Raw genomic sequence first — 12,801 nt, 5'->3', positions numbered from 1 at the left:
GCACAGCTATAGGAGCTGTTTCTGAAAGGTCTTCCTGCAAAAATTTTACGGCATATGTGGTGTCCTTGGCCATCTCTTCCATTCCTGTGGATCTATTTATCACTGCCTTTCCTAATTCAGCAGCCCCTCGCCAAGGAATAAACCACCCAGCAGAAGAGTGAAACCCAGTGGGTCTCTCTGTAAGGGGTGGTTGATTCTGCCTGTATCTCCGCAGGTAAGTTGTTCACCACCGACTGTTGTCCAGTGTCTCAGTCAGTCATATCAGGAAATATCCCACCATCTTGGTGGTACATCTACCCAACCATCTTGGTGGTAACGCTTTTTGTGCTGCACTGGCACATATCCAGCACCACCCAGTGCCCAGTGGAACGTTCCAGTACCTACTGCTAGTTAGTTCTGACAGCTTCATGAATTGCATTGAGCAATCACAATGTGGGTAGGGCCCCACAAAGAGCAGAGTTCCATTTTGGTGTGTCTTGGCTTCATTTTAGTAACACACTTCACACTGAGTGTGGATTCAGTATTGCCCAGGTCTGGAGGTCAGTCTCGTTCCAATGAGTGTATTTTGGTCTTAGCCACAAGTTATGCCCACTAGTCCCAAATGGGATGGGGATGCCAGCTACAGGCATTCCTGCATGAGGACATTCAGGGAAATGGGTACCTACCCAACAATCACTCTTCTTAAAAACATTCATCTATCCTTCCACCATTTTCAAATGAGTATTCCATGTCCATGACTCCTCCTGATCCCACCCAAGCTGAGGATTTAGCATACCACATCACAGGCCAAATTCTATACATCTGTAAAACACGTTACAACATATATCTACAAAGGAGAGGCAAGTAGCAGACTCCAGCTTCCCTGTAGACAGCCCAGTCTTATCTGGGGTCGTATTTCACTCATTCACTTATATGCTGTCTGGCAATAATGCAAGATCCTGAACCTAGAACTTCATGATTCTGGAGGTAGTTTCAAGCATAAAGGTTTTTTGTTGCTTGACAGTCCATTCTGGTGATGTGGCTGCTTAAACCCTGCTATGGCACGTCCATGGAGTGACTCCTTCAGGCCTGACAGCAGCGTAGGTGCTGAGCAAAATCTGGAAAGGTCCTTTCACTTCTCTTCAACGGTTCATCCAACCACGTTCTAAGATACACACAATCTCCGGGTTGGCACGTCCAGGGACAGATCTGCGCTCACAGTGACGTACCTCTGGAGAGAGGACAGGACCTTTCCGAGAGACTGAACATACTCTTTTAAGCCATGTTTTCCTTCTATTATTTTGGGATTCACTGCCATTTCTGTCACCTGGCAAGGTTTACCATGTATCCTTTCCAAAGGACTAACTCTCTCCTTCTGTTTACGCTGGATCCTGTATCTGTAGCAATGCTGAGGGAAAAGCATCTGACTGCTCTCTCTGAGGTTCTTGGCAAATTTTACTCATCTGTCCTTTCAGGCTTAGCTTCATTCTTTCTACTTTCCCGCTTGATTGAGGTCTCCATGGAGTATGGAGATCCCATTTTACGCCTTCTAGTTTAGCTAAAAGGTGAAGGGCTTCTACTACCAAGTGTGGACCCCAACACCCAAAGAAAGTCCTATGGGTACCCCAAATCTCAGTATTATCTCTGAACTTACACTAATGATACTTCTTATTGGTGCGGCAAGGGAAAGCTTCCAGCCAGCCTGAAAAAACATCTGTCATGACTAAAAGATACTGATACCCAATTTGCTGCAGTAACTTGGAAAAAGTCTATTTGCCAGTAATCCCCTGGGCTTTGTCAGCCCTGGGAAAGGTCTTTGGGGGTACGTGAAGATACTTCTTCAGGCATTACTCATGCTTCTTCACTCTGCTTTTTTTTTTTTTTTCCGCAGTCATGGTACATTTAGAAGTTGCCCTTTCAAGGCTTCTAACATCCTCTCAATTCCCCAGGGAGTTTCTTGGTGCTTCCTTTTAGCCAATTCACACATAATTTCCTCTGTAAATGTTAGCTGATGCAAAGGAGTCACCCATCAGCTGTGATTTGGTCTGCCTTCAGTATATTAGCCAACTGATTGTTTTCTGGTGGATCCTGTGGGCTCTTAGGTCCTAATTTCTGCCGTTTCTCTGGCAGGACTAGCAGTATTTCACTTTCAGCTGCTTCTTTCCTTGCTTTATCTGCCACTTGCTGTCCTAGATGCACCGAGCTATCTCCAAGGTGCTGCACTTTATGATGCATAATTGCCAGCACCCTGGGTCAGCTGGTCACCTGAAATGATTGTTGGGTCTTTGCCTCATAATTTGGCTGGGGATCCTTGAGAGGTTCAGAGTCCTCTTTCTTTCTTTCTTTCCAACAGCCCCATCGGCATGGTCTATTCCAAAGGCAAATTTCGAATATGTCCATTCATTAAAAAAGCTTTGTCTGCTGATAATAATGCCAGTGCCCTTAGTAAGGCTGTGAGTTCTGCCTCTTGGGCCCACGTGTCAGATGAGAGGGCTTTGCCTTCTCTTCTCTCTCTGATAGTTACCACCACATATCCTGCTTTTTGGGTTCCATTTCACACAAAACTACTACCACCTACAAATAAGTCCCAGTCTGCATTTTCTGTTGGCGTGCCTTTTAATTCCACTTGGCTAGAATATACCTCTGCCATTGTCTTTAAACAATCATGAGTTACTTCTTCTTTGCCACTGAGATCATGTCATTTTTGCCCAGGTGTCAGTTCCTGGGCCTCTTGCACCGGTAATACTGTAGCTGCCACCGTGCGCGGACAGGTTGCCCGTCCTTTACTGACACTGTCCAGCTGTTTTGAAAAGCTCCCCACGGCTCTGCTCCATGGTTCCAGTCTCTGGGCCAACACTCCTAAGGCAACGTGTCACCTTTCATGCACAAGAGTTCCAACGGGTTTTCTAGGTTTGGGAGGCCTAGAGCTGGAGCACTCATTCCAGTCCGTTTCCATTCCGTAAATGCATCTCTGCACTCCTGAGTCCAGACAAGGAGGTTTCCGTTTCCTCCGACAGCTTCATATAAAAGCTTGGCAATGAGTCCCAAATTCATTATCCGTAAGTGACACCACCCGGCCATTCCCAGGGATGCTCTGAGCTCTTGTTTTCATTTGGCTTCTGGGATTTGACAAATGGCCCTTTTCCTCCAGCTCCAAGACTCTGCAGGCCCAGGGAAATTGTAAATCCCCAATTGGTTGCTTCTTCTGGGGTGGTCTCTGCCTTTTCCCAGGGTACTTTGTACCCTGCTAGCCCCCAAAGTTTAGGAGGTCCTTGTTATAGAATCTTCTTTACTACTGGTTGCTAGCAGTATGTCACCTACCTATTGCAGCAAGGCGACTTTTTCATACCTCTTTTGCCAGCTTTCCAACTCACTGGCTAATTGATTTCCAAAGACTGTAGGACTATTTTTAACTCCTTGCAGTCATACAGCCCTGCACAGCTGGGTTTCTCGACCAGTTTCAGGGCTTTCCCATTTGAAACCAACTGATTGGTGACTGGCAGCCTTCAGCACAAGGCAGAAGAACGCATCTTCACATCTCATACAGTAAACCATTCCTCATTCTCCTTCAGGGTGGTCAGGAGGGCATACGGGTGTGCTACTGCCTCATGGACATCTTGCACAGCTGGATTTATAGCTCTTGAATCTTGCACCAGTTTATATTCTTCTGAATTTGGCTTCCTGGCTGGTAATACTGGAGTGTTATGTTCTGATTGGCATTCTCTTAGTAACCCAACATCTGTGATCTGTTCAATTAATGACTCCAACCCTTTCCTGACTTGTAGTTTAACTGGGTACAGCTTTTGACTTGCTGGTCTGCCATTTGGCTTCCACTGGATGATTACTGGTTCCCCTGCTTGGGGTTGCCCTGGTGTTCCTGAAGCCCGTACAAGAGGTATTGCAGCATTTGTAACTGCTTCTGGTATCTAATGCAGCTCGGCTTCCTTCTGCAACATAAAAACATGGGCATCCAAATCTTTATTGTCAGGAATATGGTTCCGTTGAGGAAGCCCAGGTGGCACCTCAGGTAGCTTTGGTTTCTGTCAACCAGCAACTGAATCCCAGCCCTGCAGTGCGTCACGGTCTGACCCAAGTTCATCCAGCTGGTCCATGAACAGGAAGCCCATCACAGTGGGGGTTCCAATCACCTGGCTACTCCCACACTCCACTGGCACTTATTCCAACAATCCTTTGCTCAGCCCCGTGAAGATACCATCAAAGAACCAGTGCATGGTTCTCACAGTGTTCCTGGATCACAGCATACCCAAACTGAAGCACATTTTCAGCAGCACCATGTCCTCTTGGAGGTCAGCCTCCCCTCCCCCACAGGCCTTCAGGGGCCTCAGCAGCACTGCAGCTAGCCAAGCCTTCTTCTGCCAGGGCTGCAGAGCCCAGCACTGCTTTTCTGGCCTTGCAGAGGGCAGGGCTTCCTCTGCCGATGCGCTTAGATTGCCACCGCCACCCACTCCAGCGGGTCTCTGGTCTCCAGCACAGCACGGGCACACGCTGCTTCGGGGGCGCTTGGTACCAGCTTTGCCCGAGAGAAGCCTGAGCGTGGCCCCAGCGCTACGGCTGAGGTGCTGCAGCCCAAAAGCGCACCGATGGCTTGGGCCTGGGGCACAGGCAGGAGGAGCTGGACTTCCACATGCTGTCATCGTGCTGGATATGGATGGAGTAAATCATGCTATTGATGAACTAAATCCTGAGGGGTGGTGGGACAGGTCACAGTGGTGCGGCAGGGGAAGGTGTGGGCTTTTCACGAGGGACAGGCCAGGAAGCTGAGGAGGGGATGCCCTCCGTGTGCAGGCACTTGTTGCCCGTGCGGATCTCCTCTACGGGGTGTGCAGCAGGTTGGGTGAGCCCTTGCAGGAGAGTGTCAGCGAGAGGCCGGTTAGTGTGCCATCCTGGTGGGAGACACAGCACCCGCACTCAGGGTACGGCAGTGGGGAAAGGCTTATCTAAGCAAGCCAAGGAAGTCTGCAAGTCCATGGTCCCAGCTCTTATTGGGGACTTCATGACCCTGACACTTTCTGGAAGGGGAGCACAGCAGGATACACACCGTCCAGCTGGTGTCGGGGGTCTCTTGAGACAAATTCTTTGCACAGGTGTCAGGCCAACAAAGGTGACGCTCACCTGAATCTGGTCCTTGCCAAACAGGCAGTGCTGCTGAGGGATGTGAAAACCAGTGTCAGCCCTGGCTGTAGTGCTCATGAAATAGTGGGAGAAGACTTTAGCCTCTTCAGGGGACTTGTAGTGGTAGTCCCATGGGCAGCAGCACTCAAGGAGATGTGTACGGCTGGTCATTCAGGAAAGCATTTCCCAAGCAGAACTGTCCATACTGAGAAGCAGGAAATCAAGCAGACATGCCAAGAGAGATCCTTGGCTAAAGAAGGAATTCCTCAAGAATCTCCAGAGAGAAAAGGAAGCATCCTGGAGGTGGATGCAAGGGCTCAAAGAGGAATTTAGAAATAGGGATGTCTTCAGGGAAGCCAAAGCCTGCTTAGTATGGGGTCTTGCAAGACGTTCAAGGGCATCAAGAGGATCTGTCACTACTTGCAGAACAGTTTAGGAACTAAACAAAGCCCCTGTGTGGCCACTGCTGAGCTTAGTAAGAGCAGGTCTAGATAAAACTGAACATCCTCCAGGTCCTCTTTGCCTTAGTCTTCTCCAGCATCATGTCCCAAAGCTTTGTGCCTGAAGGCAGGACTCTGGAGGGAACCAGCCAAGTGTGGATGGGGATCAAGTCAGGAGTCATTTGGCCAAATTCAATGCTTCCCACTACAGGGAGGTGGAGGGGCGGCATCCCAGGGAGCACTGTGAGCAGGCCGATGTCCCAGTGAAGCCATTCTCCATCACCACTGGAAGGTCCTAGAGACTGGAGGAACTTCCTCTTGACTGGAAGCACCCATCAATCTCGTGATACTCAAGAATGACAAATTGAAAGTCCTGCCCCTAAAGCGGACCGAGGCCCTGCGATGACACAGGGCAGGGACTGCCTGGCTGGGTCCTTGGTTTGCATTCGGCAAACTAGGAGCCACCAGGAAAGGTGACCAACAGCCTCCTGGGCTGTAAGACCAGGAGCACAGCCACGGCAAGTCATTCCCTCCCTCTGCTTCCCACTTGTTTCACCACATCTAGAGTGCTTGTCTAGCTTTGGTGCTCCGCAATAGCAGAGAGACATTGGCACGCTGGAGCCATTTCAGTAAAGAATCACAGAGATGGTCAAGGCTGGAGCACGTGCCCTGGTAGATCAGGCTGAGGGAGCTGGGCTGGTCCACGCTGGAGAATGGAGGGCTTTTGTGGGAGGATGTAAGAGCCTTGTGTTGCCTGTGGCAAGGTTTCCAAGTACTCACTGTGGTACAAGGCAGGAGCACAGGAAGCAATGAACTGAAGCAAGAGCACTGTCCTCCTTCTTCACCTGCAGCCTTTAGCTGGGGGAACCACAGGCTGCACGGCCCCCCATGGCGAGGGGTGTGCCATCAGTTAGAGTCCTCTTGGGTGACATTTCTGGCACCTGAGCGGGTAACTGTCCAGGTGGATTTTCCAAGGGTAAATCCTGCCTCACCAACCTGACAGCCTGCAGTTGTGCGTGAGGAGCTCCACAGTGGATGTCATTTCCTTTGGATTCAGCAAAACTCTGCCCATGGTCTCCCTCAGCGTTCTTCTGCCCACGTGAGGCCATGACACTCTGGGTGGGAACAGAAAGAGATGGGTAAAACACCAGCTGGATGGTCAGGCTGAGAGAGCAGTGGGGAAGGGCTCACACCCCACCTGGAGGCCACTGGGACATACTGGGGCAGTGTGGACGTTGCAGAGGACTCTCCGGATTACAGTTTAAGGGCTGTATAGATGACCCAGTGGCGGCAACTCTCACAATGTCTGGCGGTGGCACCAAACTGAGAGGACCATCCCTGTGCCCTAGGGATGCCATGGAGGGGAACCCTGGCAGGTGGGGTGGCCGCCCTGTCAGGAGCTGCACAGATGCAGGACGGACCAAGGGCAGAGCCTGCCCCTCCCTCGCATGGACTAACACCCTGCAGCTGCAGGGCCTGGGACCTGCCTGGCTGGGCAGTGTCTGTGCAGAAAAGGCCCTGGTGGTGCTGGGGGACAGAAGGCAAAACACAATCCCACCCCGTGACCTGGCAGCAGAGGCAGCCAGCAGTGCCCTGGAGCGTATGAAGAGGTGCCTTGACAAGGGAGTGCGGGAAGTGACTGTGTCCCCATGCTCATCCCTCGTTAGACCCCCTGTCCGTGACTGTGCTCATTTTTGGGCCCTGACTGGGGATGGAAGGATAGAGGGAGCGGCTGGGTGGCTGCTGGGCTTTTGGCCAGAGACAAGCCACTACAGCAAGGAAGGTGTGTATAACTGGGAGGGAGTTGAGGAAGGAAGGGAGGCAGCAGAATGTCCCCAGGACTTGGAGGGCCATGGTTTCATATCATTGGCCACCCCATTCAGAATAAGCTGGGAAGTGATGCTGACATTCTGAACCAACAAGGTCCATGGCAGGCAAAGCTGTGCCTGTTGTTGTGACCCTAAGGAGACCCACACACCTCTCTAAGGTGACCTGCACACCTACAGAACAGATCATGCTGGGGCTGAATCTCCTGCCTGGCTTCAAGGGGCTCCTGGAGCCATGGACAAAGCTTTGGGTGGAGGCCCCAGGTGAGGCTGGTCAGGGCCAGGAAGGCCTAGGGATGCTCTCAGGTCCCTGCCCCCATGGGATCCCACCTCCAGTGCCCTCAGCAGGCCAGGTTCTCCTTCCCTTCTCTCCCAGGGCTGTGCTCTGCTGCTCTCCTTCCCCACTTACCTGGGCATCAGGGACACCCCAACTTCATAGTCACTACAACCAAGACTGGCACTGCTCTTCACATCCCTGAGCAGCTCGTCCTCTTTGGGGTCTCCAGTTGCAGGTGAACATCAGACTGGGCAAACTGTTTAGACTGGGGAACTTGCCCACAAGCCCCTGGAATTCTGGCATCCTTGCTTACATATCCAGTGGACACCAAGGACACTGATTCCCCCAGAAAAGCCAGGCTTTCTCTCCCATTGTTTCTCCTGCATTGTATCTCACAATCCAAACACTTTTTTAATTGGAAATGATTTAATCTTTCCCACACATTTTTTTTTGGCATCTTGAAAAGACGACACATCTTTGGCCATGAAAAGAGTGATTAAGAGATCTCTTTGTCTTTATCTTGACCCATGAGCATTGCTGGTTTAACTTCTCCCTTTGTCCTGTTGAGTCAGTGCAGCGAATGAGGAGCTGAATCGCTGTCTCATCACTGGTCAAGGTTAACCCACCACAGGTCCACATCAGGACTGCTCAGCCCACAATGGGTCTCCCCAGCACAAGAGAGACCCTGACACATCAGAGCAAGTCCTGCAGAGGCCAGTAGGATAGTTGGGACATGGAACACATTATGGACAAAGAGAGGCTTAGAGAGCACGACTATTATTTGAGAAATGGTTCTGCGTGAAAGACTGGAGCGCTGGACCCAGGCCAGCTGGTGGAATCCCAATCTGTCGCGACAGAGGGAAGACACAGTCACTCAATATGAGTAATCAGCAGACTTCGTTTATTGTCCCTTACAGTCACCATTTATGCCTTGTTATAATTAGCTCATACATATTACAAAAGTTAAGCTCATTATTGGTTAGTTGCCTAAATACCAAGCCTGCCCCTAGTTTCTCTTCTGTAGTTATCTGTTCCCTCCTGCAACATTCTTTACCGACCGCAATCTTCCTGTTATTGTGTAACAAGAACAGCCAAAGACAGCGTATTTTGCTTTACTTCAGATAAGCTGAGAGCGATGTGCATTTTTGTCCAGCCAGCTGGACTATGTCTATGTGAACTTTTTCAGCTAGCCAGTTATCCACATCAATCAATATTTGTTAGAACACAGCCATGAGAACATGATCTTGTTGGAGGTGTCTGACGATGGCCTTCGCTGAGAGACCAACCGTGGTAAGAGCTATGGGACTTGTGTGTAGCAAGAGTCAGTAGGAAGATGGCTCCCTTGATATTTAGAAATGCTGATGGAGCTGGGTATCTCTGGGCAACGGAGGAGGACAGAGGTGGCCATGCAGCAGTGGTCCCTAATGAGGGCTGGGGTATATGACCAGACATGGAAATGAGCAGTGTTTGGGAATTTGTGGGGAAAATTTCCCTTCTGCAGCTTTCTGAGGGTGTGCAGGGAACACGGCATAGATCTGGCCCCTCAGTCCCGCTCCTTTGGTGCCTTGCTTCCTTCACCGTGACCCCTGGGTCTGCACCAGGACCACCCTGCTGTGTGCCCCCACCCTGCACACCCACACAGCTGAGCTCTCACTGGTGTTTCCCTCTCCCTGGACCTTCCCAGCCCAGCCCCCCCACAGCTCTGCCCACCTCCCCTGCCCTCTCCCCAGCCTGGGCAGACACAGCAGCCCACGCTGGGCTGGCCCCATGCAATTGCCCACCCAAAGGGGGATGCAGAGCTCTGGGCACTCACCCCATGGCCATAGACCATCACAAGGGCATAGGAGATGCTGGTGGGCAGAGAGGGGTCTCATCCTGCCAGTCAGCCCCAGGGCTGGCACCAGCCATGGCATGAAGGGACAGAGGCCAGTGTCCCCCTCTGTCTGCTGCTCTTCTCTCACAGGGACCCTGATTGCCCACTCCCGGCAGCCCCTCGGGGCCAGTCCCTGTCCCCAGCACCAGGCTGCTGGCCTGGGGGCTCCCCAGGCACCTCCTGCTGCACCAGGGACACAGCAGCCTGCCCCAGCTGGGCCATACACAGAGACACCTGCTCTTGCCCAGGGAGGTGGTCTCAGGCATGGCCCTGAGCAGGCAGTGCTGCTGTGCAGGGCAGCGGTGCCTGAAAGCCCAGGGAGATGGTCCCAGGCACATCCCTCTTGGTCACCCACCATTCCCATGGGCACTGGGCACACACACGCCAAGGCTCAACACAGGCCCATGCCCTAACGCGTTGACCCGTGCCCTCCTCCCCTGAGCCATGGGGAACCCAAGCCCAGCAGCACGCTCCTGGGGGCAATTCCTTCAGCCTGTTCCTGAGCTCAGCTTTGGAATTAGTGCCCACTCACCAGACATCGGAACTAGAGAAATCCTCCTTTTATTACAGAGATGGGAGACAGGACTCAAGGTTAATTGTCCACCCACACACATCTAGAAAGGCCAACGGATCAGAAACGCGGAGTTCCCACATGCAACAGATGTAGACATTGCTAGACAAACACGATTGTCACAAATAGAATGCTAAACTCACTGGAGTTTCCAGACATGAATTGGAAATGCCTTGTGAAGGGACAGGGATAATTTACTGCTGCTGAGAAACACCTGACTGCATCAGCTTCTTCAGTGCGTCCTTCAGCTCTTGGTTCCTCATGCTGTAGATGACGGGGTTCACTGCTGGAGGCACCACCGAGTACAGAACTGCCACCACCAGGTCCAGGGATGGGGAGGAGATGGAGGGGGGTTTCAGGTAGGCAAAAATGGCAGTGCTGAGAAAGAGGGAGACAACGGCCAGGTGAGGGAGGCACGTGGAAAAGGCTTTGTGCCGCCCCTGCTCAGAGGGGATCCTCAGCACAGCCCTGAAAATCTGCATGTAAGACAGAACAATGAAAATGAAACACCCAAAGAATAAAAAGGCACCACCCACAAGAAGCCCCACTTCCCTGAGGTAGGTGTGTGAGCAGGAGAGCTTGAGGATCTGTGGGATTTCACAGAAGACCTGTCCCAGGGCATTGCCTTGGCAGAGCGGCAGTGACAGTGTATTGGCCGTGTGCAGCGCAGCACAGAGAAACCCACTGGCCCAGGCAGCTGCTGCCATGTGGACACAAGCTCTGCTGCCCAGCAGGGTCCCGTAGTGCAGGGGCTGGCAGATGGCCACAAAGCGGTCATAGGCCATGACGGTGAGGAGAAAATACTCTGCTGAAAGGAAAAAGACAATCAGGAAGAGCTGTGCAGCACATCCTGAGTAGGAGATGTCCCTGGTGTCCCAGAGGGAGTTGGCCATGGCTTTGGGGACAATAGTGGAGATGGAGCCCAGGTCGAGGAGGGAGAGGTTGAGGAGGAAGAAGTACATGGGGGTGTGCAGGTGGTAGTTGCACACTACGGTGGTGATGATGAGTCCGTTGGCCATGAGGGCAGCCAGGTATATGCCCAAGAAGAGCCAGAAGTACAAAAGCTGCAGCTCTCGCGTGTCTGCAAATGCCAGGAGGAGCAACTGGGTGATGGAGCTGCTGTTGGACATCTGCTGCCTCTGGGCATATGATCCTGTCACAGAAGAAAAAGACAGTGATAATTTAGGGGAGACTTCTGCAAGCAAAATCAAAGCCATTTCCCACAGACCATCCCCCCGTCACACACAGACATCCCTCTCTTTTCTCGGAGACCTTCCTGCAGCTGTGTGGCTGCAGCCCTGCTTGGTGCTGGCCGTGTGGGCGATGAAGAGCAGGGCATCTGCCCACGGGCTCTTGACCAGCCAGCCCCACTCTGCAGCAGTGGGTGGGGGCAGGGACCAGTCCTGGTGTTTAACTTTGTCCTGTGAAACCAGTGCCAACGCAGAAGGGCTGGTCAGCGTCTGCAGCACCAGTGCTAAGGAACGGGAAGGGTGAAGGCATTTTAAGAGAGTTTTAGTTTTTTTCACAGCTCCCCCCATCTCTCCTGTTGAGTATTCTCGCATGTCAGAAAAGCAGAGCATTTTTGCTGCCCTCAGGTGGAACAGAGTGAGGTCTGTGAGGCAAGAGCATTGCCTGTGGGTGAGTGCACAGTGAGGGGAGGTGGTCTGTCCTGCTGGTTCCCAGTTTCTATGGGCTTGCACCTTCCTGAGATGAATGGTGGCCACACTCCCATGTTACCCTGAAATACCACAAGACACTGCTGAGAACAGACTGACCCACCACAGACCAGTAAAGGTTGTAGACTTTCATCAGAAGTCAGCATCCCACCCACAGCAAAGGATACACAGCTCATTTCACCCACCCCAACAGCGTTTTCTCCATCACAGAAACTCTACGCCTCTACGTGGGGCTTTCAGATCACTAATGGGTGTGAGGGGACAGGTTTCCATTCTGAAGGGCAACTCACTGCTTGGAAGGGAACTTCAAGGAGGTAGCCAAGTGCCCTAACAAGAGCATCAGGTTCAGGGAGAACCAGCCCATTGCCCAGCCCCACATAGGGCATTGTCCACAGCCCCACAGGTGAGAGGAAAGCTGGGACACTTGTTCCCATGGACACACCTGCAGGAGAGGACCCACAAGGTCAGAGTGTGACTCTGCAGCTGAAACACCCAGCCCCAGAGAGCCTGACAGCAAGAGCTAGAGAATAAAACTAACCCCAAAAGGCAGAGAAAGAAGTAAAATTGCACTGATGGTCTAGGTAAGAGTGTCCAGGGCGAGCATGCCAGGCACTGAGGGCAGCGTTGCCCTTGCCCAGCTCTGCTCACCACCTCCCACACACCAACATTGCCGGGCAGCTGCTCTCAGCCCCTGTGCTCTGCAGAGGGACCGGAGCATGTGGCTGCAGAGCTGCACTGCGGCTCTGCTGGAGCTCTGGCTGCAGAGGGGGTGGCTCACACCTCGGGACCCCCAGCCCTGAGGGCAGAGGCTTTGCTGGGGGGAGAGCAGCCAGGGGGATGCCTCAGAGAAAGGGGTCTGCACTGCACATGGTCAGAGAGAGCTTTCTGATTCTCCTTTCAACAACAATTCTGTCTGAAGTTTCCTATCAGTCCTTGCAATATCCTGGATGTCAGGAGATTTTCCTTGTGGGAGGTATCTCCCTGTGCCAGGTCTTTCCCTGTCAGCGCTCACAGACCACATCTCTG

The 12,801-nt window shown here is 52.3% G+C and overlaps 1 protein-coding gene across 1 annotated transcript; it reads right to left on the bottom strand.

Annotated features, from left to right (window-relative positions):
• Positions 1–10,293: 10,293 nt before the first annotated feature.
• On the bottom strand, positions 10,294–11,232 carry LOC121082234 (olfactory receptor 14C36-like). Its single transcript, XM_040581588.1, has one exon. It carries the CDS (start codon positions 11,227–11,229, stop codon positions 10,294–10,296), a length of 936 nt encoding a protein of 311 aa, XP_040437522.1. The 5' UTR covers positions 11,230–11,232.
• Between the last annotated feature and the right edge of the window lie 1,569 nt (positions 11,233–12,801).

The sequence above is a fragment of the Falco naumanni genome, unplaced genomic scaffold, assembly GCF_017639655.2.
Source record: "Falco naumanni isolate bFalNau1 unplaced genomic scaffold, bFalNau1.pat scaffold_46_arrow_pat_ctg1, whole genome shotgun sequence".
Lineage (NCBI taxonomy): Eukaryota > Metazoa > Chordata > Aves > Falconiformes > Falconidae > Falco > Falco naumanni.
Note: the sequence above shows the minus strand (reverse complement) of the source record. Positions and strands in the feature narration are given on the sequence as shown.

What these genes read in the sequence shown, in the direction of transcription:
- LOC121082234 (XM_040581588.1), bottom strand. Translation starts at nt 11,229, where the DNA reads ATGTCCAACAGCAGCTCCATCACCCAGTTGCTCCTCCTGGCATTTGCA.